Source organism: Penicillium griseofulvum (assembly GCF_001561935.1).
Source record: "Penicillium griseofulvum strain PG3 chromosome Unknown contig_77, whole genome shotgun sequence".
Classification (NCBI taxonomy): Eukaryota; Fungi; Ascomycota; class Eurotiomycetes; order Eurotiales; family Aspergillaceae; genus Penicillium; species Penicillium griseofulvum.
Window position 1 is genome coordinate 183,099 of NW_024467426.1, and position 18,991 is coordinate 202,089.

Consider the following 18,991-nt stretch of genomic DNA (forward strand, 5'->3'; position numbering starts at 1 on the left):
TGCTTTGATTTTTTTTGCTTGTTTCAGTCAGGTATTGGTATCTGCGTATCTCTCAGGGTTGCATGTCTATAAATCCTCATTTATATGTATGGAGTGGAACCTCCGAGGAAAGGTTGGCTTCATAACATCTTGACTAGGTGTGAGTGACAATTTCTCTTGGGATTTTCTCAGCTACTCTCAATATCCAAAACAATCACATTTATTTTGACGGTCAGAGGATATTTCATGGTTAAAGGGTTATATGAGGATCTATGACCATCAATCAAACAGTAGACGAACTTCTGTATTCTTTGCTACTTGATGGTTCCGATTCCATGAGCCAACCCTGCCATGTCTGCCGATATGTTCAAACGAATGGATTGGCCACAAAGCCACAGCCTGTAAGTATAACTATAATGTCGACATTGCAAAACTCGGCCAATCATGACAAACCAAACCAAAGATCAAGATGATTCATCACATCCACTTCACATCCACATCGCAACGATCAAAGCAAGGAACAACGATGTTGCAGCCGCAGTGCCAATGGTTCGGAGATCAGAATCAGCTTCTGACTTGTGGCCCTTGGTTTCGACCTTGGGGTCCCAGGCATCGCCATTGAAAGGAGCCTCGACAGAACAATATCCGGCATCTTTTCGGCAACCGCTTCCACAATGACTGGTGGAGTTGCCACAAGAGTTGGTGCTACTGCAGCAATAGCCATAGATTGACCCAAGGCAAGTGTAATTTGAACCGCAGGAGCCGTCCCAAGAGATCGGCTTGTTGGGATCTGCCGAAGCAGACTTCTTGGGCTTACTCTTGTGAGTGGGAATCCGACTATCCTTGCGGTACCAGAGGGGCCTGGGATCTCGGAGACAGTCACCGACAGTAATGGCACGATACCCCTGCCGTTTGATGCCCTTGAGCATGTGCTCCGTGAGGTTGTGGACAGTCTGTTCATGGGCGTCATGGGCAATGACAAGCCAGGACTTGCTGCGTGGATCGCTATACAAGAGCTGGTGATCAAAAATGTCCTTGGACCGCTGAATCAGGTCCGGACTGTCGTTCTTGTAGTCATCTGTGTCAATGTCATATAAAACGATGTGGTACCCAAGCTTGCCCAGCTCCTCTCCGCATTCTGTGTCAGGGCTGCAGCTGGAATAGGGCGGTCGCATATAGGTGGGGAAATGTCCGAGGATATTGCGCAGCGCAGCTTCGTTCTTTTCAATCTGCTCAGTGCGCTGTGTAGGAGTGATCTTGCTGAGGTCCTCATGCGACCAAGTATGACTAGCGATCTGGTGGCCACTCGAGTGCATTCGTTCGATCACTGAAGCCCAAGGTAAGGTGAGGTCATCGATGGCACCCTTTCCGTTATTGATGCCAGTGATGAAGAATGTGGCCTTTGCATCGTATTTGTCAAGCAGATCGAGCAGATCGCCAGTGTAACGTGTCGGGCCATCGTCGAAGGTCAACGCAACAGTTCCTGGGATAGCACATGAACGAATCTCGCGAGGGCCATAGGGAACTTGCCCAACATGAGGACGAGGGATCTCCTTGGTTGGGGGCCCCGAAGGTGATTTGTGAGCGTCACATTTACCATAGTCAATCTTGCAGTCTGGAGAGCGACAGTGTGCCTTAGACGTGCCACAGAAGCCTTTCGCGAATTAGCAAGCTGCCCGACTTAACATCATTTCGAAACATACCTGCACTAGAGCAGCATGTACCGACTGGGCATTTGCCGATCTTGGGGCCACAGCGATAGTCCAAATTGTTAGGGGCATCACGGGCGTTCAGATGAGATTCTGTTTCTGGTAGTGATTGTTCAAGGGAGACCGTATGAACAGGACCTGCGGCATGCACTCTAGCAAAAACACATGTCGCCAAAGTGGCGACCAGGAAGGGAGGAATACGCATTATGAAAATGGTATACAGAGTAATTGTATATTCAACTGGGTTAAAAAGTAATGGGTTGGGATGATAGATGATTTGGGATGGGAGAAGAGAGATGAGACGAAGGGGAAAAACCTTGGAAGGAATGAGCTAATCTCTACAAGGACAGAGAAGGAAGGAGCGAAGCTTCGAGGCATTTGTTTACTTAGAGCAAAGAAGGAAGGAAAACCCCCAAGAGCCCCTAACCTTTATATAAAAGTGTAGAAGTAGATGTTGACGCGCTTGTATTCAATATGAACGTGGGTATCGTTAAGTCCAAGGCCATCTTGGGCCTCGGTTGGCCTAAGAGCCCAGTACAGTTTTCCTGATTCAGCAAATCACAGCATAGTAGATGCGATTAGTGCGATCATGGCCTGATCTATAGCCAATTTAGGTCAGACACAGCACATCAGGCTCGTGCTGCTGAGGAGCCCTCAACAACACATGCAAGGGTCTAGGGGAGAGTGTCGGTCAGACATCTATGGGTTGTAACCCAGCGATGATGACAACTCAGTTTCCCGGGGTAATGTTATCCTCCCCGACTGCTGAGAAAACAAAAGGAGCAAGGGTATCCAGGTGTGGGCCGAACTTGGCAGGTGCAGTTCTTGCAATGGCGCCAATTGCAGCAATCAAGTGCCGGCGCTGCACCATGGAAATATTGGATGACAATGTCTTTGCCAGATCGGACACAAAGCTGTTGAGCTGGGCGTCGGAGAAGTGGAGCACAAGCGCTGAGATGGCTGTCAGAGCGCGCTTGGTGACAACAGTTCCAGCCGTGTCGTTTTGAATGATGGCCATGACGGACGCTTGGAGGGCAGCGAGCTCCGACTCTTGGAGCAGGGGCCCAAAGCAGGTCACGACTTTGATGAGCACATCGATGGCATCACTACTGAAGCCCCGTGATGGATCCTTCTCCATCATGCTCTTCACCATGGAGCCTCGCCTCCCTGTGCTTGAGGGCGTCGGCCCGGTCAAACGGGGAACCAAGACTTTTGAAACTGCTGAGTATGCCGTAGTCGCATTTTGAGAAGCGGGTTGGCCCGCCTGAGGACGAGGGAGGGTATCCACGATGACCCGAAGAGCAGTGTTGGGGACGGATGTGTCTATCGTCTGCGAGGTAGTCAGGTTGGCCAATCGCTCGAGAAGAGGTGTAAGGGATTCGAATGGCAAGCGAACAGCGAGAGGACCCAGACTAGTTTGAGTTAGCGATCGACAGGACGAGATGGGAACAGAGCTCAGCGAACCATTTGAGGGCCTGGTTCTGCACGTCGCCGTGCTGATCATCCAGAGCCTTGAGTAGACCTTCCGCGAGTTTCGTTGATGTGTTACGGTCATGAGTGAGGAATGAAGAGTTGGAGTTGGTGAGGATTCCATAAAGATCGTTCAGTGACATGTATCTCAGATCGGCATCGGGGTCATCAAGCTTGACAAGCAGGCTGAAAATTGTCTGCTGGGTAACCTGGCGCTCAGCCATATTGATGGAATTATGACTGTTATCGGTAAATGAGGTTGATACCAAAGGTGACAGGTGAAGTAGTGTAAATGAAGGTAACCGGGGATAGCTTGCGGTGGGAGCTTTCGATAGACGCCGCAACGTGGGGTGTTGCGCCTCAGGTGTGAATTATGGCCTGAGGCATGAAGTCCATTCTACTCACTGCTTTTCAAAATATCGAGTTATTCATATCAAATATTTGTCTGTTCAGAGTTAATGTTTTCTGATAGGTCATTACACCAAAGTTGATATCATGCATCTTTCTCCAATTATTCTGATAATTAGACCTCGGGATCAATTGATATCCACGTGATATAAGAAGTCTGAGAATCTCAGTTCTATACCATACGAGAGAGTAAGGTATTGAAAGTCATACCTTATAGTTCTTCCACGAGTATCTGCTACAATTTAAAACCACCAAATTTAATGTGTTCTTCAAGTACCGAATACAGCCCCAGCCACGCCCATTACATCATGACGCACAGACCTCGGAAACAACCAAGATGCGGTCTTACGACCCCATATTTACTTTAAAACCGGGTAGCGTTGTTTGTATTGTTAATTTGAATGAACTTTTGTGCTTGTCTTCTACTAAACAATTCACTTCGATCTATCACACTTTTCATATTCTCTCCCCTTCTCCTCTATTCGTACTTGTTTACTACTACACAATGGTCTTTGCACGCCGTTCAATCTTCCGCGCTGCAACTGCAGCTCAGTCCTTCCGTGCCGCCCCTGTTGCTCGCCAGTCTGCGCAGCTCCTCAGTCGCCGATTTAAGTCTACTGGCGGCAGTTATGAGCCTGGGCATGCATCCAGTGACTTGCCTTGGTGAGGATATGCTCTTGGTTCCGAGCAATTCGACTCAGTCTTCTAATTACGTCTGGTTGTAGGTTGGCGGTCTCTGCTGCCGTGACCATTCCAATGGTATTTTATCTCTGGCCTTCCGGTTCAGAGGGACACCACGATGCCCACGGGGACGAACATAAGAAGGAACACGCAGAGGATAGTGAGGTAGAAGAGGGTTCTTCTAAGGCGGAACCCGAGCAGGAAGAGAAGACGGACACCAAGGAAGAGGCCGAGGGTAAGGCGGACAAGAAGGAAGAGCCTGAGGAGACGGAAGAACCCAAGAAAGAGAAGGAAGAGCCTAAGGAGGAGAAGCAAGAATCTAAGGAGAAGGAGGAACCTAAGGAGAAGGAGGAACCTAAGGAGGAGAAGAAGGAACCCAAGGAGAAGGAGGAACCTAAGGAGAAGGAGGAACCTAAGGAGAAGGAGGAACCTAAGGAGAAGGAGGAACCTAAGGAGGAGAAGAAGGAACCCAAGGAGAAGAAAGAGGCTGAGGAGAAGAAAGAGGCTGAGGAGCAAGATGAGAAGGAGAAGAACAAAGGTGATGACTCAAAGAAGGAACACAAGGACGAAAAGAAAGACGACTCCAAGGAGGACGCACCTAAGAAGGATGAGTCAAAAAAGTGAAGATGTCTTGACTTCGAGGGGGTACCAGTCATATTAGCGTATCGAGATATTTACAACAATAGTCCATTGTCCCATTCTGCCGGTTGTTCTGATGCTAGTGGAGTATCGTGCTTGCTCCATACAGAGTGTCAGGTCTCTCAATGACGAATGCTTTGCTCAACTAGTCGATTTAGACACTTTGCGGTCGAGAACCCCTACTACTTTAGCCTTGTTCGGACTCCAGATCTTCGGATTCGTTTTCCATTTCTTCAGACTTTATGATAGATGATTGTGCGACTCTAGCCTTGAATTTTATTGGATTTGATCCATACAGAAAAGGAATAATTCTTGACAGGTTTCATTGTCTAGAACTTACATCTTTCTTAATCTCCAATCTGCTATCCTCACATTGCACCATTTGATGTCTCTATAGAACTCTCCTACTAATGTGCCTGGAGCAATATCACTGTATTGATTTAATAGATGAGACTAAGGGAAAGAAGAAGAGAGGAACAGGAGCAAACCCAGCACAAATATATTCTCAATCACGTGCCACAAAAAGCCCTTGGTCTGGTCAACGACCTGAATCGAGCCCGGAACTCGAAGCGTATATACAAGAGACGGAGAACAATAACCAGGGAAGGAATAGCAAAGGATATTAGAACAGTCAGATTGATAAAGAATGTTTGGACTGTATGTGTACATTCAATGAAAACCGAGCTCCTTCAACGAAAACCAAACCCCATCAACCAAAACAAAGATCCTCCAAGAAAAACCAAGCTCCTTCAACAAAAACCAAGTTCTTCAAACATAGTAGACAAAAGGCTTGCGTCACGCCCTTGCATAATGTCCACCCAGCTCAAGTCAACCTCCCCTACCTCCTGCGTCACATCCATAACATACCAAATAATCCTGATAGCCTTCCACTGAGCCTTAAGTTTTGGAGAGTCATATTCTTGCATTGCTTGCCACCAGGATGCCCAGTGTTGGCGATCAACCGCATTGCAGCATGCCACAAAAGCCGGGAACGTCACTGGATCATCTCGGGATTCCAAATTAGGCTCCAACTGCGCCTTGATCTCTTCAGCTCGGAGTAGGCACATCAATACCCCATTAACAGCAAAGGTAACATCGACAATGAAGGTGTTATTGATGCGATTGTGGTAATAAATGCAAGTAGAGAGGTACCAAGCGACTTCGAGGTTGTTGTTTATTATCTCTTGTTTATCTATCTCGGGAGAAAGGAAGAGTGGGATGTTATCGTCTGGACGAAATTCCTGCAGTTGGGAGGACAATAGAGCGATGCCCTCACCAATGTACTCTGGCAGTGGAACATTGTTCATCTCGGATTCGTCAATGGCTTTTGCCAGGTTTTCGATTTGAGTGATGGCGAACACAGTAAGGGCTGGGGCGCCGTCCAGTGAGCCGAATGGTGTATTGCGTGGCATGGTGACTACTTGAAGTAGTGCGGTAAACGTCTGATTTTGACTTGTAGAGATGGGTAAGAAGATGAAGTGTGGATGAAGTGAAAAAGAATGAGAATAATTGGTATTGAAAGGATGTTTGCTAGATAATAAAGTAAACTCGAAGTAAGAGCTATATAAGTAGCAAACATTGTAGCTGCCATTCGTATAGCAACAAACATATTCGCAGGACGACTATGGTGTCAATTCCTAGATTATGTTATGCGAATACCGTAGACTCCTGTGACTTAGGCGCCGAAGTAAGTTGTCGATATGATTTGATCAAGAATAGGGAGATTTATAGGCTAAACGCATAGTCTATTGGAAAATTGTTGATACAGCTAAGCATTTTAAGTCCCCATGAAATACATGTCTTCATTACTTTACTCTCTATAGTCGAAGTCATGATAATTGTGTAGACCTATAGGGTCTATTTAGGTGTAGAACGGGCCATCCCGTAACAATCTAACCTGCTCTTGATTTATACAACTAGTGTTACTTTACAATTGTAATGAAGTGCTTACGGAGTACATAGTAGTATGATTAGGAAAGGGATCATAATATTTTAGCAGTCACAGGGCAAACATAACTAAAGTGACTCGTCACCAAGTAACTGACTAGTATAGCCAATTGAACCAATCGTTATTGATTATGCCACTGCGCCTCGCTAGGCACTTACAGGGCTCATATCCCTTCTCTTCTTAAAATAAACCAGGGCTGCTATTCCATCTCACATCAACCTTTCGATCATGGATAACAAACGCCAGTTTCCAGGTGTTTACTGGATCTGGGGTGGAGGTATCTCGTTTGTTTACGAGGTCCACCCTCGTATCGTGGTGAAAGTCCCGAAGTCTGGAAGTTTAAGAGGGAACAATTCCAAAAAGAGCTTGAGATATATCAAGTATTCTCGCAAAATCTACCTTATCCCTCTATTGTGCAGTGTTATATGGTTACTAGGACTGGTATCTTTCTCGAGTATATGAGAGGTACAGCCCCTATTAGAAGTTAAAATTTTGTTTACTAATTTACTCCCTAGATATGTTACTTTCTTCTAGGATACAAAGGAAATATACTTGGGACCACTAAGCTAGGGTGGTTACTATAGTAGAAAAGCTGGAGCCTTTACCCCTATGAAAAGAATGGATAAATGATCTTGCTTAAGCTATCGCTTTCTTAGAATCCCTTAACCTTGCCTATAGTGATTTATAACCTAAGAATGTTCTACTTGATCGTAACCGACTAAAGCTATCCGATTTTGATTGTACGGCGAAATCTGGCATAAATTACGAAGCTTGTATAGCTCCCTATGGGCGACTACTCAATAATAACGAGTCAGGCCAAGGCGAATGTGGAGCTCCTGGCTTTCTTAGCCCTCAAACAGAACTGTTTGCCCTCAGTTCATTATACTGTTTGATAAAACTACGGTTTTGAAGTTTATGGGGATTACTGTCTTACCGAGAATCCTTACGAGTATAGCCCTAAGGTCGTGGATTTGCTACAAAACATGCAGTTTCCAAAATTGGATGGCAACCCCCTGATTGACAATATCATCGACAAATGTTGGCATAACAAATATCTCAGGGGGTTCAGAATTAACTGCGCATACGAAAACACTGAATGAAAGAAGCGACAATCGTGATTATGCGGATCAAGACTGCACGGAAGAGGAATTTCTTTCAAGGAAGGAATTTTGCCAGGATCTAGAAAAACGTGGACTTCTTCACGCGCTTTCTTCTGGCGAGCCTGAGCAAATTGGATTTACTTTTTATTGGTATAGGCATAGTCTCCAAGGTTGAATTGAATAATCACGCAAGCTTGATAAAAATCTTCGCGAGTAATAACAAGAAAGCTATGCGTGACGTGGACTGGCTTGGAGCAAAATATATATAGTGACTAGCCCTTTATGAATAAATAAACTATCTATGTTATTTTTCAAATTGAATAGTTAGATTAAAGTGGTATATATATGGGGTAGAGGTGTTTGTTCGTGGAAGGTGTGGGGAAGTGACGAACGGTGGCGGTCTTGGAGCAGGATATGTTTCAAGAGGGCCAATGTGGTACTAATTCATCTCTCCGCAATCTAATTCTAATCTCCAACACGAGAATCTCGGTGGCAGCCCAGAAGGGGAGTTATGGTTATTATGACGTATGTTGACCGGCATCCCTCGGCAAGAAGGTTGCTGAGTTTCAGAATCACTAGTTGTACTTCATTAAGAATTTCTAAACTAATAGAAGGTTGGTGCGTTGAATATGGCTGCGACACCACACCACACAAATCCAATGCGAAGTGGCGGTGGTTGTTCTGAGGACGACATTGAAAATGAACCAGACTGGGTTCTAACTCATAACCACCGAATTGGGTTTCGTAATCGCGATGACCGGCATCCGGCTTTCACACATATTGGGGATGACTGGCATCCGGAGGAGGAGCGTGAATTTCTGGCTCAGGCGAAGAGAGAAGCGGATGAGCTCAACAAGAAGCTAGGGGCACACGAACTCATCAATATCCGCCAATACATGGAAAAGCAAGAGGTGAGCACTTATATGATGCAATTGGCCTTTATCCCTAACTTTTCTATTTTGAGGACTATCATTTGAGGTTACCTCAAAACCACCCACAGGGCTGGCGCTATGTACTTCACACTACGGAAGGCTTCCTAAAATACCAGCAGGATTGGCCTGTCAACGTGAGGCGACGTCAATTGGAGGAAGAACAAAACAAGAAGAATCAAGAGCAGAACGAAGGACACGAAAACGACAACCAGAAGCCACAGAAAGAATCCGAGTGGAGACGGGGTCGGGGCGAGAATGAGACGCACAACGAAGCACATGCCACAGACCAACAATCCCTTGATGATGACGACGAAGACAGGGGAAAAGCCCAGGAGAAAGGTCCGCAGGACAAGTATTCGCCGCAGGAACTATCTTTACTGCGCCTGCTACAATCGGAGAGCAATTACATGAAGACATTGAAAGAGAATGATGGCAAGGTTGAGTCCCCGGTTAGTTTAACCAAAAAGGAGGTCATATCTATTAGCGAGGATGATCAATTCACTCCCGACAATTGGATCCCGCGATCTTCCCATCTCATCCGCCTAACGGGTAAGCATCCGCTCAACGGCGAGCCAGAGCTACAAGACCTGTATGAGGCTGGTCTCATCACTCCGAATTCACTACACTATGTTCGCAATCATGGTCCTGTGCCCCATCTACTATGGGAAACCCACCAGATTGATGTAGAGGGTGGGAAGCTGATCCTATCGATGGATGATCTCGCTATGAACTACGAACCTATTAACATCGCAGTGGCATTGGCATGCGACGGAAACCGGAGAAAAGAGCTAAATATGATAAGACGCTCGAAAGGTTTCAATTGGGGTGCTGGAGCCATTAGCTGCGCATTCTGGAAAGGCCCTCTCCTACGTGATGTCCTTCTAGCCGCTGGAATCCAGGCCTCTGACCCACGCCACGCAAACCGACCACGTTGGGCCCATTTTGAAGGCGCCGATGAACTCAAAGAGGGTAGATACGCGACATCCATACCATTGGCATATGTGATGGACCCTAATAACGATGTGATTTTGGCATACGAAATGAACAATGTGCGACTGCCACCAGACCACGGCTATCCAGTTCGTCTGATAGTCCCCGGCTATATCGGTGGTCGTTGTATCAAATGGCTGTGCAGGATCTGGGTCTCTGACAAGGAGAATGATAGCTATTTTCATATTTGGGACAACAGGGTTCTGCCTAGTTTTATTCGGGATAAAGACTCGGAGTTCTCGCACACCATGTTTCATCATCCAAGCACGGCCTGCAACGAACAAAATCTCAACTCAATTATCGTGAAGCCTGCACATGGCGAGGCGATTCCTTTGTCTGATGTGAATAAAAATCGGACTTATCGTATAGCAGGCATTGCATACGATGGTGGTGGTCATGAAGTCCAGAGGGTGGAAGTTAGTCTTGACAGTGGGGTGACTTGGCTGTACTGTGTCCGCGAGGTGAGTTTGCTCATTAATCTGTGCTAGTACTGCGTTAGATGTTAAACGATTGCAATCAGTTTCCCGAATACCCCATCCGCCATGGCACGAAATTTTGGACATGGCTCCATTGGCACGTGGATGTTGCATTACCACATCTTGTTCGAGCCGAGAGTATCGTTGTGCGCTGCTTCAATGTTTTCAAAAACACACAGCCGAAGGAGCCCACATGGAATATTATGGGGCAAGTCTCTGCCGCCACGGGTTGACTGAATATTAGCTGACTCGGTATAGAATGATGAACAATTGCTGGTACACAGTTCGCTTAGAGATTGACGACAATGAAAACGACTCAGTGCTGTACTTCCGACATCCCTGCGAGCCTGGCACCCGGGCCGGAGGCTGGATGCAGCCCTCGACGGAGAATCGCATCGAGAATATCAAGCATGAGGCGGCATCACCACAAAAGCAATTCACACGTGAGGAAATTGAAAAGCACAATACGGAGGATGACTGCTGGATTATCATCAATGGGAAGGTCTACGATGCGACTAGTGTACTTGACTGGCATCCTGGCGGCAAGATACCTATCATGGCTCATGCGGGCAGAGCCCATGCTGATACTACAACTGAATTTGAGAGTATTCACGATGAATACACGGAGCAGAAGCTGAGCGGTATTATATATCAGTTTCCCCTCTTGTTCAGACCTTGACTGACTAGACACAGAATGCGTTCTCGGTGTTGTTACCGAAAAGACGCTTCGGCATATCAAGAAACAAGCCGAAGATGTAGCGAAAGAGAAAGCCAAGACATCAAAGCAGGACTTGGGAACCGTATTTAACCGCCACCGATGGAATATTGTTCGCTTCGGAGGAAAAGAACAGCTTTCCGAGGACACTCATCGGTACACTTTCGTGCTACCGGAGGGTACGAAGAAGCTCGGTCTCGGCACTTGCCAACATCTCCAACTAGGCTTCCATTTTAGCGATCGGCTTGTCGTCCGGCCATACACACCCACGAGACCAGTTTTCGAAAGAGAAGAAGATGGCACATTCGACCTCGTCGTCAAAACATACGCGCCGGATCAATTCCAGCCAGGCGGGACGATGAGCAATATCCTCGACTGTCTTCGTCCCGGTGAGGAAATTGAAGTCAAAGGTCCTTCTGGCGAAATCAGGTACATGGGCCAAGGCAGATTCTTGATCGATGACAAAGAATATCATTTCCGAAATGTCAGTCTTGTCTTAGCAGGATCCGGTATCACGCCCGGATACCAGCTTATATCACATATCCTACGTGCCAAGGATCAGGGCATGGAAGAGGATAAGACTAATATCAAGGTTATCGATGCGAATAAGACCGAAGCTGATATACTATTGAGGGATGAATTGGATAAATTGGCTGAGGACCATCCGAGTCAATTCAAGATTACTCATATTCTTTCACATCCAAAGGAGAATTGGAAAGGAGAGAAGGGCCATGTGTCGAAGGATATCCTGCAGAAGTATGTGTTTGGACCGGAGAAAGGCAATCTGGCGCTGCTTTGTGGTCCTCCGACTATGATTCAGAAGGCTGTGCTCCCGGCGCTTCAGGAGATTGGATACAAGGAGGATGAGAATTTGTTTGGATTTTAGTTTCATTTCCCCGGCAATTGGATCCTAGGTTGTGACTGTGTAGCATATCTATTGGAGATGCTGTGCCTCAAATGATGTATCAAACGCGATGTTACCAAGGATATAAGCATAGGTTTCTCAGGGATTAAGTATTTCATATTTGGTAAAATGACATTTCAACATCAAAAGTAACAAGAAAAAAACATAAAGAGACCGGCCAGTAAAAATACTTAATTCATATGCTCGTCAAAAAACAAGCGCCGGCGCCCGCTCTTCTAAAGGGCTAAGCACAATTGCACTGGACTCAGACCCAGCTTCAAATACATTAACAGCATATCCACACATCCAGAGGATCAACTGGAAACCAACCCGATCCAAAATAACTATAACACCGTGAAAATCCCCGGGTTTGACGCCGAGGTAATTGATCGAACTCTGAGGGAGCTCGGCTTATGCCTTTCTGCTGCGAGTCCGAGGACCACGCTGCTCGGCGACAGGCTCGCCGTTGAGCAGAACCTGGGGTGCGTGGTTCTCCTTGCTGGTCAGGTCTGCGCCAGTGGCAATTGCCTTGGTCGCACTAACAGACTCCAGCTCTTCCTCTTCCTCTTCGTCCTCGCTGCGCTCATCTTTTGTGACATTGGTGAAGATGTAGTTGGACAGGATGCGCAGGATCAGGTACAGCCAGAACAGGTTGACAGCCTGCAGACTGGCGAGCAACGAAAAGGTGATATATTGACTGATCCAACACTTGTACTGCTGTGTCTCCCAGTTCAACTCGAATGGCCCAACCGTGCGGAACTCGGTCAAAACAGCCCAGAGGATCTTCAGATTGAGCACGTGACGCAGGTAAATCCACCATCCGACAAACATGGCAAAGTACGGCGCAGTGATATACGCATCCAGGTAATTGAGCGTCTTCGAGGTAGCCAAAAAGAAGTCGGAGATATCGTGCGTGATATACACCGCCAAGCCCATGTACGTGAAATGGAAGCGGTAGCTCAGCGCAATAAGCGCAAGCGTGATAATATGGTGGCCAACAAGCTCCTTGAAGTCCTTACGAGGCTTCTCCAACTGCAACAGCAACACAATCGCCTGCTGGGCCCAGTAACTCGCCTCAAGCAGGTAGTACGCCTTGAACAGAGCCTCATGCTCGCGGTGCGGGAAACCCTCAAACATCGCCGTCGTGTTGAAGTACCAAATCGGCGACCGCTTCATGACGTACAGACCAAACGGTCCGAACACACCGAAGTAAATCGCCGTATACATCTGCTCCATGAACCGCGCCGTCTTTCCCTTCCCGCGGATACCGCACCAGACTGCAAAAGGCCGGATAATCTGCTGCATAATGAATTCACGCGTGAATGACAGCACAATGGTGTAGAATGCCACAAATGCAATGTCCTTCTTGCCCTTGCCGTACATGATGGGTCCGCCGGGTGTCTTCGGGGGTTGCGGGTAGGACAGGAAAATGGCACTGTGCATTGGGTTCGAAGTTGTGGGGTTGATGGCATATAGCGAGATCAGGAACATCATTATGAGAAGCGGTAGGAGCCATGTGTATCGTAGACAGGTATCTGCGAAGCGGTGGAGGAGGGAGCGACTGCGACGCCGTTTGGGCTGGGGCTTGCTGGCCTGTTTCTGTGCGCCATCGAATTGCTGGAATTGGGAGTCAGGATTGGGATTCCAGATTGACGCGTTGAATATGTACCTTTTGATCTGTTGGTTCGATCGGACTCACTTCGTTCATTGTGGACATTGCCGGTGCGCTGGTGTCACCTCGAATGTCCACGCCCAAGGCTGAGCTTCCCCGCGGGCGAACCATGACGATTGTAGGAAGGTCGTTATCCTTTCGAGCTCACGTGCTCCAGTGAAAATGAGATTGATGAAGGAAGGGGAAATTCGATCATAACCGGAACGATCGGAAAATCGTGAATAGTTTTTTTTTTTCCCTTTTTTTTCCAGGGGGTTAACTCCACCTCCCCCGTGGACCAGACAGCTTCGCAGCTCCGATCGGAAACTCTTGGCAATTCTTTTTCTTTGATGCGCCTTTTCGGGTTGGATAACTTACCCCTTGGTAATATCCTATATACATCCCGGGCTAATTTTGAATTGGTCTATAACTACCAATCAAATTATCCCATACTTGCGAGACCTGCCGTGAACGAGATACCTATTTGGTGAGTTGGCCATTTTTACGATGCTACACGAATACGAGTGCATAGAAAATGTTGAGAACTTGCGATTTGTTGAATTGTATTACATGACATCATATCGACATGGAATCAAGAGAGAAAAGATATAAAAAGAAATATTATAAGCCATTGAACCATATACAACACTTATGCGTCGACAACCTCGGTATGAGCAGCAGCGCGCTTCTCAGCACCAGCCAGCTTCTCACCAATGACCTCAATATCACCAGACTCAGCAGCGGCAGTACGCTTGGTATCGTGGGTAGTCTTCCAGGCCGGGGTACCGATGTAAGGGATACCATTGGGATCCTCGAAGATCTGCTCGGTTTCCTCCAGGGTCTTACCAGCAGTCTCAGGGAAGAAGAAGAAGACGTGAAGGGTCATGACGACCAGGAAAACACCGAAGATAATGTAAGTCTGCCAGCGGATAGTGGCAAAGGCAGTGGGCACGAACAAACCAAGTGCCGTGTTGAACGCCCAGTTGAACGAGGTTGCCAAAGCAACGGCCTTACCACGCACGCGCAGAGGGTACAGCTCAGGAGGGTACACCCACGAGACAGGTCCCCAGGTAGGGGCGTATGACGCCACAAACAGGTAGGTGCAGGCAATTAGTCCCTTGGCAGGAGCGCCACCAAGAAGCATGGACGCCTCGGCCACACCGTCGACACCGCCGGGAACAACAACACCGTACTTGGCCATGATACCTGCGTTGGCGAACATCCAGGTCATCATAAGGACGGCACCGATCAGGAGAGTAGGACGACGGCCCCAGCGGTCAACCCAGACCAGAGCGGGCACGGTCATGACCACGTTGATGATGTACTGAATGGAGGAAGCGAGGAGGGCGGTATCGCCCTTGTATCCGGCCATGGTGAAGACATAGTTGATGTAGTACATCATGACGTTCATACCGGTCAGCTGGGACCAGATTTGAGTCCAGATTCCGGTCATGGTGCGGTGAATCATCTTGGGCTTGAACAGTTCCAGGTAGGTGACGTCCTTGTTCTCGCGTTCGAACTCGCAGATGTCGCGGATCTCTTGCATCTCGGCTAGAACGAAGGGGCTGTTAATGTCACCCTTGCCGTGGACCAGAGCCAGCACCGACTGGCACTCTTCCCAGCGGTCTTTGCGGGCCAACCAACGAGGGGACTCGGGGAGGATCATCATTCCGAAGAAAAGGAGAACGGCGGGAACTGCCTGTACACCCCAGGGGATACGGAAGACAGACTCGCTGTAGTTGTGGGAGGTGGAATCGTTGCCATGTCCGATGAAAGAGCAGCCGAAGGAGATGCTGTGAAAGGAAAGTGTCAGTTACTTCACTTTGCGAATGTCAGGTGTGCGTCACATACTAGTACATGATCAAAATACCCCAGGTGATGGCCCACTGCTGGGAGCCGACGAGACGACCACGCTTGGAGGGAGGAGCAATCTCCGAGATATAAACAGGGACCTGAGCGGACTCGATTCCGACACTGAGACCGTTGATAACACGTCCGGCAATGAGCATGCCCATGTTCTGGGAGGCGCAGACGATAACGGAGCCGATAACCCTAACACAGTGACTATTAGCCACGGTCAAACATCAACCTGCTACCATACAACTTACCAAATGACACAGCCAACCATAATGGCATACTTGCGACCAAGACGATCCGAAATGAAACCAGAGATAAGAGCACCGAGCCAAGAACCACCAGGCATGGCAGCGGTAACACCACCCTGAGCCAGGGAGCTGAGACCACTACATACGTCGTCGTCGTTGAATGGAGGGCCTCTAGGGCCATGATTGAAATAACATCTATAAGCCGGCGTGGCGATGATGGCCGACATAGACGAGATGTCGAAACCGAACAGGGCACCGCCAATGACGGCTACCGCCGTAATGGCGTATAGGTTCCCCACAACATACATGACTGTTAGACCCAAGTCAGGGGGGAAGGGCAAAAAAATTGAAGAGAACTACAACTAAAAAAGGAAGGAAAAACCTCCCTACTTAAATAGATGCGAAAATTCTGCCTTGTACTAATAAAATCCACCCGCATAGATTGTTTATGGTTTCCTGCATCCCCACTTAGCCCGTGTATGGGATGTCTGGGGAGAGAAATTAGCGTAAAATATGTGACTGTATAATAATAAATAAGAGATATAATACCTGTAGAGTTACGACAGTATGCCAAGACTCCGCTTGCAACCCCAGCTCCCTTTACGTGGTTTGATTGGTGGAAATCGAGTTATGCTTATCCACCCGCTTTCTCCTGATTGGTGGAGACGCCCCGGCAATGGACTGGGATCCGGGGGAATCGGCGACAAATTCGAAGCCGAAGGCCAAAACGTAATGAGGATAGCCCGAACACGGATGCCGTGTTCGGGAAAAGAGTCGGCTGACCTATGCAATCGGCTCCCACGCGTAGATAACAATGATATTTCTTAAATATAAAGCCATAGTATACATTAGAGGCTGAAATTACACATTTAGAGAAAATGTAAAAAAAAAGGGTCAACGTGCATACAACTTTTCGGATATCCCCAGACCAACCCACAAAAAAAGTACCTGGATAATCATTTCCCTACAAGACTGGGTCAAACCCTTCATCCTAAACAGGTAATTTTTCTGTAATGCAATTAGCCGGGGGTGGTCCACATGGTCAACAAAAGACGAATGAAAAGATTCTCCTTTCACCCGGCCCCCCGAGTACATAATAGTCCGGGGCCCCGACTACGGTCGTATTCCCAGAACGGGACGGTACACGGCTTCTCGTGGACTTCAGTGGCTAACGCCGAAGTGGACTCGGCTTGAACTCGGCAACCGCGGTGTTTTTTTTCCTTTTCGGGACCGATCCTTTTTTTTCTATAAATTTATTTATTTATATTTTTTTTATAGTACTAAGAGTGTGTAGGAGTTTGCGTGCGCAAAGTTAAATTATGTTTCAGGCCTATGAAATACTACTTGTCACTGGATATTAGGGTGGATTCATTAATTCCATCCGTTGAGGTTAGATTTTCGAGCTCTCATGTCCGTGTCGTTCCCCGCGTGGGAAAAGATGCGGAGGACTGGGGAAATACCATTTGCGCTCACCGATACTCCCCCTAGCATTTGGCTTTGCTTATGTTCTCAAGCCACTGACATCGATGGTGCAGGTGCTTGTTCTCCAGATTGCACGGACCATAATATACTTCAAGTATATTCCAATGTTTCTCCGAATATATGAACCTATAACGCATAACAATACCAGTCGTCTTTGGATCACGCCAAAAACACAAGCTCTAGATTGTACTTTCGAAGCGAACAGCAATATAACATTTTTGGTAGCGAGGTACGTTCGCTTCGCTACCCATTGTTATAAAGATGAATTCTCCAAAGTCGACTTCAGTCTCATTGGTACAACCAAAACATGTGGATGGAGCTCCACTGCTTTTCCAGCGGCCACGCCTCTTTAATTTTATCAAAGGTAAAAAATACATATCCAGCGAGGTGGCTATGAACTAATTCGCACTATACTCAGTTCGTATCTTTTCTAGACCTAGTTATTACTAGAACAGATGGTTCCTCCACGGATCTAACTACCCAGACGAAATTATCATCCATGGACTGGCCAAAGGTCCACTAGTACCTGCTGAGTAGAGAAGCCTCGACTCAACCTTGGAATCTAAGGACAGTATTTTGTCTCATGGACGTAACTTAGGTCCTCATGTAGCAATTGGCAGTCCCAGGATGTACTCAGATGGGCATAGGGTAATAGAGAGTATGTAATTTAGATAGGGACAACTGCCAGTAACTATTGCATAGTGTACCATCGAACTCAAAAGGACAATCTAGAGAAACAAGCCGTTAATATTTACTAATTTGCATACAAATAGAAATATGTGTCAATTTAGATCCGTGACCATTCGATAGAAATAACCGAACCTCGAATGAAAGCCACGTAAGCCAGGATCATAATCACCATATATGGCGCGAGAGATCAAGCATTATAAACCGACTTTGCAGGACATGATCCTCGCAATACATCTGTCTCTTGACTAGGCAAGAATTTCGCCTCCTTCCCAGCTCTCTCAGCACCTTCAGCACGTTTCACAACCTCTGTAAAATAGAATTTCTGCCCTGGAAGCAAATCATACACGGACCTCCCATACTGTGGCGCAATACGCAATAATTGCGAGGTACTTAACTTAAATCTCCGTGTACTCGACTAGTTTCAACAGACGCGTGGTGTCCGAGTGAAGTTGTTCTCGCGCTTTGTCATCCATGACATCTTGATATAACATCCTCGTTTGGTCATACTCCGAATCAGAACCCTCATGATAGGAGTGTGATTTCCGCGACACAGTCTCGGCCGTATCGGGCCGGAACTTGCTAGTACAGTGCGACCTTCGAAATATTGGGCCAAACCAAAATACCTAGATATACCATCCTGTATACTGCTATTATATTCTGCCAGTTCTACTAGTCTAAAACTCCGAATATAGTTAGCTTCTGTACACGCGATATAAGGCTGTGATGCTGGTAGAAAAGTTATAAAAAAGTCACTTGCATAAATTAAGCCTCTTTGCCTTTTTTTATATCTAAACAGAATGATATCTGAGAAGACTGCTCCATATACCACTGGAAAGACCACTGAAAAGACCACTGAAAAGACATCACTTGACCCCTTATGCGGCCCTGTATCCTTGTGGCAGTATACTTAAATACCAGGCGGTCCTCGACTCGTCCCTCCAGTACATTACAATCGCCTCCCCATCCCAGAAACCGACATCGGTACATCCTTCCCTTACCATCAGAATTTATCTCCCAGGCTTAGACCGAGTAAGATGAATTTCGCTTTTAATCATGCTGTTTTTACTTTCACTTGAGTCGCTAACACGCAACAGGAACGGATTCACAAGTTT

At 47.1% G+C, this 18,991-nt stretch overlaps 7 protein-coding genes across 7 annotated transcripts; 2 read left to right on the plus strand and 5 right to left on the minus strand.

The window, feature by feature from the left end:
• Positions 1-467: 467 nt before the first annotated feature.
• Positions 468-1,893, minus strand: PGRI_080010 (chitin deacetylase CDA6; the record flags this gene model as incomplete). Its single annotated transcript, XM_040795715.1, has 2 exons — positions 468-1,633; positions 1,683-1,893. 2 exons carry the CDS (start codon positions 1,891-1,893, stop codon positions 468-470), a joined length of 1,377 nt encoding a protein of 458 aa, XP_040651280.1.
• Positions 1,894-2,418: 525 nt separating this feature from the next.
• PGRI_080020 (uncharacterized protein) lies at positions 2,419-3,382 on the minus strand (the record flags this gene model as incomplete). Its single annotated transcript, XM_040795716.1, has 2 exons — positions 2,419-3,100; positions 3,153-3,382. The coding sequence occupies 2 exons, from the start codon at positions 3,380-3,382 to the stop codon at positions 2,419-2,421; spliced, it is 912 nt and encodes a 303-aa protein (XP_040651281.1).
• A 689-nt stretch (positions 3,383-4,071) lies between these two features.
• Positions 4,072-4,871, plus strand: PGRI_080030 (uncharacterized protein; the record flags this gene model as incomplete). The annotated part of the gene is made up of 2 exons (XM_040795717.1): positions 4,072-4,229; positions 4,292-4,871. 2 exons carry the CDS (start codon positions 4,072-4,074, stop codon positions 4,869-4,871), a joined length of 738 nt encoding a protein of 245 aa, XP_040651282.1.
• Positions 4,872-5,635: 764 nt separating this feature from the next.
• PGRI_080040 (uncharacterized protein) lies at positions 5,636-6,298 on the minus strand (the record flags this gene model as incomplete). Its single annotated transcript, XM_040795718.1, has 1 exon — positions 5,636-6,298. The coding sequence occupies one exon, from the start codon at positions 6,296-6,298 to the stop codon at positions 5,636-5,638; it is 663 nt and encodes a 220-aa protein (XP_040651283.1).
• Positions 6,299-8,593: 2,295 nt separating this feature from the next.
• Positions 8,594-11,933, plus strand: PGRI_080050 (putative nitrate reductase; the record flags this gene model as incomplete). Its single annotated transcript, XM_040795719.1, has 5 exons — positions 8,594-8,845; positions 8,935-10,317; positions 10,377-10,560; positions 10,617-10,973; positions 11,026-11,933. The coding sequence occupies 5 exons, from the start codon at positions 8,594-8,596 to the stop codon at positions 11,931-11,933; spliced, it is 3,084 nt and encodes a 1,027-aa protein (XP_040651284.1).
• A 429-nt stretch (positions 11,934-12,362) lies between these two features.
• On the minus strand, positions 12,363-13,734 carry PGRI_080060 (TLC domain-containing protein; the record flags this gene model as incomplete). The annotated part of the gene is made up of 2 exons (XM_040795720.1): positions 12,363-13,568; positions 13,651-13,734. The coding sequence occupies 2 exons, from the start codon at positions 13,732-13,734 to the stop codon at positions 12,363-12,365; spliced, it is 1,290 nt and encodes a 429-aa protein (XP_040651285.1).
• Positions 13,735-14,251: 517 nt separating this feature from the next.
• On the minus strand, positions 14,252-16,015 carry PGRI_080070 (sugar porter family MFS transporter; the record flags this gene model as incomplete). Its single annotated transcript, XM_040795721.1, has 3 exons — positions 14,252-15,395; positions 15,454-15,654; positions 15,711-16,015. The coding sequence occupies 3 exons, from the start codon at positions 16,013-16,015 to the stop codon at positions 14,252-14,254; spliced, it is 1,650 nt and encodes a 549-aa protein (XP_040651286.1).
• Positions 16,016-18,991: the final 2,976 nt, after the last annotated feature.